Source organism: Cebus imitator, unplaced genomic scaffold, assembly GCF_001604975.1.
Source record: "Cebus imitator isolate Cc_AM_T3 unplaced genomic scaffold, Cebus_imitator-1.0 Scaffold364, whole genome shotgun sequence".
In the NCBI taxonomy this organism is placed as follows: Eukaryota; Metazoa; Chordata; class Mammalia; order Primates; family Cebidae; genus Cebus; species Cebus imitator.
Window position 1 is genome coordinate 1,145,612 of NW_016107679.1, and position 4,622 is coordinate 1,150,233.

Consider the following 4,622-nt stretch of genomic DNA (forward strand, 5'->3'; position numbering starts at 1 on the left):
AAAAAAAAAAAAAAAATTTAATAAGTTTTTAGGTAATCTTACTTTATAGTACTTACTTATTGTCAATGCCAGAATTTGACATTTGAGACAGGACACTTAGGTGTGGTGTAGATGTCAGTTGGAAATTTGGGTTATGGAGTTTTATTGAAGTGGTGTTATCTATAAAGAACCTACAAGCTAGTATTGATAGGTTTTAATGTTGAATTGAATAAATATTTCAACCCATAAGACGTACCTTGTAACATTCTATTGATTATTTGACTACGGATATAGCATGAGTCTAACCATGTTTGGAGATGTTGAAAAGTGATAAAGTGAAAGCTTTAGGTCAAATTACATAACTTGAAGGTATACTACACACAAGATTGCATTTAAATTTTGCATTATTTTGAGAGATGCCTTGAGAGAAAATGTCAACTTATAACATCCTAATGAAATGTTTTGACTCTGAAATAAGAATTAGTGAAATTATACTTGGGTTTAGGTTTCTTAATATAGAAAATCTTCTTTGACAGGACCGAGGTGATGAGTTCACATACACTGGAAGTGGTGGTAAAAATCTTGCTGGTAATAAAAGAATTGGCGCACCTTCAGCTGATCAAACGTTAACAAACATGAACAGGTACTACTGTAAAGACTGTTTAGAATTTGAACATTGTATAAAAGTTTCATAAGAGGGCTGTAAATTATAACTTACATTGCAGAGGAGAATCTAGAACTGGGAGTTAAATATCTGAAATTAAAATTCCATTGCCTGATTATATAATTGTGTCTAAGCATCCTAACATATCTTTATACTGGTTTTTTATTATTTATTACTTTTTTTCTTTTTGAGATGGAGTCTCACTCTGTCACCCAGGCTGAAGTGTAGTGGCATGATCTCAGCTCACTGCAACCTCTACCCTCCCTCTCTCCCCACCCCCACCAGGTTCAAGTGATTCTCCTGCCTTAACCTCCCAAGTAACTGGGATTACAGGTGCCTGCTACCACGTCTGGCTAATTTTTCTAAATTTAGAGACGGAGTTTTTACATCTTGGCCAGGCTGGTCTTGAACTCCTGACCTCGTGATCCACCTACTTCGGCCTCCCAAAGTGCTGGGATTACAGGCGTGAGCCACCGCACCTTGCCTATACTGTTAACTTTTTAAATGCCATAATTCCTAGTCTTACTGAATACATGTGCTGTACATTTGAAAATGTTGACAACTTTGAGAGAAAGGAGCCTGTGTAATTTAAGTGAAATTGAGAATAAGGTGGCTTGTCTACTACCCGTTGGTCAAAGCTAAAGTGACAAACTTCCTTTTTAGAGTAAACTCCGAAATGTGAAATGATGTTATGTTTGGGAGCCACATTTATGTACCTAGATGAAACATAAGGCCACTTACTCAGATCTGTACTGAATGTACTTTTAGGATGTCTGCTAATAAGATATCTTCTAAGTGTTGTTTAAGAATGTTCATTTAGTCACAGAAATGAACTTTTCTAACTAAATCTCCTTAAGACATTACAAAAAGCCACCTTGTGCTGACCTTTATTCTATAGAAATACTTTATTCTATAGAAATACTAATGACATCTCAGCTACCACGGGTACAGAAAGTTTATTAATTTCAAAATGTTTTATTTTATAAATGCACTCTATGCCAATATTAATAAGTAACCCAGACCACCAGATAGCAAAAAAAAAAAAAAAAAAAAATCACACTATAATTTGTCATACTGAAAATTTCATGAACATTTCATAAAGTTAACAGTTTTCATATCCTATTGTTAAGGGTATTTTGTGGATTAATTGAGTAAAAGTATTTTTCACTTTGAGTCTAAATCACTCAATTTTAAGTAGTGTCCCCTTAATTTCTGATTACTGTGTGAAGTAAAGGATATGCCAGAATGATTTCAAGACTTTAATGCATACCAAGTTACATAGAATTTCTGTTTTTATGTGTTCTATATTATTTCTGATGGTAGGATTATTTTTACTGAACCAGCAGAGGAGACAGGTCAGATTTGCTGGTGAAAACATTCCTGAGACAGGAGCTTAGTCCCTAATTAACCTTTTTCTAGCAAGAAAGTAGTCCTTCAAGAAGAATGTCTTAAAATAAATATTTTGGTGTGTTTTTGTCAATGAAAGTGTGTTTTGAATTTGCAAACGGACTCTTTCAAGTTGTCAAATCTGATAATTATTTTTCCCTTTAATAACTAATAATTTTGCTTGAAAGGAACTTCCTTCATAACTACCCACCATTGTAATGTACATGTTAGATTCCTTTCACTCTTTGGGACAATCTAATAAGTACCACTACAGTCTGATTAGAATATAATTGACAAGCAGTATAAATGTTTGCTATAAAGAGGGGATAGCGAAAATGAAATATCAACTGGAAACAATTTAGGATTCAATTACCAGAGAGACTTTAACATTCTGTCTGTCACTTTATACATTAAGTTGTGAATATGCCTTGTGATTGTAAAAGTGCTTGGGCAAAGGTACCTGTAAGTCTTGCAAACACGAAAACTGAGGTGAAAGGCTCTTTGCTCTGACCCATGGTATGCCCTTTCCCCAGTAGTGTATGGTTCAGTTCATTTTTGCTTCTTTGCTAAGAGGTAATTCAATACCTTCTTGCTTCTGAGTTTATTCCTATTTCTTCCCAGCTTTTCCAACTTTAAGAAACTAAAGAGGGCAGCAAAATAACCTGGGTATCTTTTATCGGGGCAGTCAGAGACACCTGACTGGTTGAACTGCAGATAGATTAATGGAGGAGCTTTGTTGCTATGTTGCCTAGTTTCATCTTCTTGGACTCTCTTCACATACTTGAATAGCCTAATTATCTGAAGCCAGAAGTGAGTTGACAGTGCCAGTTAGTGGTGGCAGTAATCATGACTGAAGGTACCTGTGAGCATTAAAGCATTCCATTCAGTGACAGGAAGGTAATACTTAATCCTAGCTCTTTAAGATAAAGTATGTATAATACCTCAGTAGGTATTCAGTAAGAACATAATACTAATCCTAGAGTTGATGACTGTATTTTCTTCTACCTCCCAGAATTTTAATGCATCTTCATTTTAGATTTAAAAAAAAAAAAAAAAGTAACTTGGTAAGCTTTAACTCTTTGACCACAGATATATATATATATATATTTTAAAACAAACACTTTTAAGTTCATTTACTTATTAAAATATAACTATGGTCAAGAAGTTTTTTTTTCCAATAAGTTAATCATGGTCTTGAGGTCTATTTTTTAACTTGAGCTTGCATAAAAAGAATTATACCCTGAAGTAGTAGTTTATTTAATATCTGCTTTCACCAGATTGGGTATAGTTCTGTTTTTTGTTTGTTTTTTCACCTTAAGTGTCCTCAGTGTTTTCTTTACACTTAAGAAGTAGGTGTCTTAGATGAAAATGCTAATTTTAAACTGATTCTAAAACTGTTACTTTAAAATACTAAAAATAATTTAAATACAGGTTTTGGTACAACTAGGTTCTCCCAAGAAAGGTCTTCTAACATCCAATGAGCTCCCTGACTTGTTACTACTGGGTGAATGCACATACTAAGCAAGCTCCAGCTAGGTCAGGTGCTGCTTCCAACTCAGTGTTCCTCTTTGACCTTGTCAGTAAAATGTAGTGATCTCAAGCAGCCAGAAATCTTTATTGTCATTAGCACAGGCATTTGGATGCTTCAGGCTTACTGAAATTTATCTTTTTATGGAGGCCTTTAAAGAATATTGTCATATAGCACTTGTTCTTAGTCTTTTAAATTTTAAGGATTCTCTTTTGTCTGGAATGTGGAAAGTAGACCTGGGAAGGTCATTTGTACCTTGCTGACAAATTTATATTTCTGGATTTCTTTCTACATTATTCCAGCAATTTACCTCACACCCTTATCAAAGATAACTATTAAAACAGTCATTTGCTTTAGTTTTCCAATATTCTCCCTTCCCCCAACAAACGTTATTTAAAGAAAAATTCCATGTATTTCTAGTTGTTTTCTATTATACGTGGCACAGATGTTATTACTTTCAGAAGAACCCTACAGGCTATCTGAGAACCAATTCCCTGGCTTGGGGGTGACATCAGAAAACTGATTTGTCTTCTCTGCTGGTGGGGGAAAGCATAATCCTATTATCTGGAATAATATGGAAAGAATCATAGAATCTTAACCATCAGGTAAGGTATAATTCACCTTTTAATTGAGCTAATGACTCGATTGTATACTTGAAGAAAAATTACGTGGTATAAAGACTTTTTTGTTGTTTTTTAGGGCATTGGCCCTAAACTGTGATGCTCCATTGGATGATAAAATTGGAGCAGAGTCTCGGAATTGGAGAGCTGGTAAGCCAGTCAGAGTGATACGCAGTTTTAAAGGGAGGAAGATCAGCAAATATGCTCCTGAAGAAGGCAACAGATATGATGGCATTTATAAGGTGCTCTATCTGGCATGACATCTTGTCATTCTTCCTGGGCTTTCAAGGCAGGGTTGCTGCAAAGAACTACTGGGGGTGGGCTCAAGGAAACAGTAGCCATCTTATATTGCTACTTTTCCTGGAAATTTAACAAATGCACAAAGCAAACTCTTAACTTCAGTACTTTACATTTAAGGCTTATTTCGAGTTTTTTTTTTTTTTTT

General features: G+C 34.7%; 1 protein-coding gene across 2 annotated transcripts in view; it reads left to right on the forward strand.

Annotated features, from left to right (window-relative positions):
* UHRF2 (ubiquitin like with PHD and ring finger domains 2) overlaps positions 1-4,622 on the forward strand; it is a 107,305-nt gene that overhangs the window by 92,305 nt on the left and 10,378 nt on the right. For both annotated transcript variants that reach the window (XM_017506878.2, XM_017506879.2), the window contains 2 exons: positions 516-622; positions 4,257-4,419. In XM_017506878.2, coding sequence (XP_017362367.1) covers positions 516-622; positions 4,257-4,419 — 270 coding nt within the window. The remainder of the gene's footprint in view (positions 1-515; positions 623-4,256; positions 4,420-4,622) is intronic.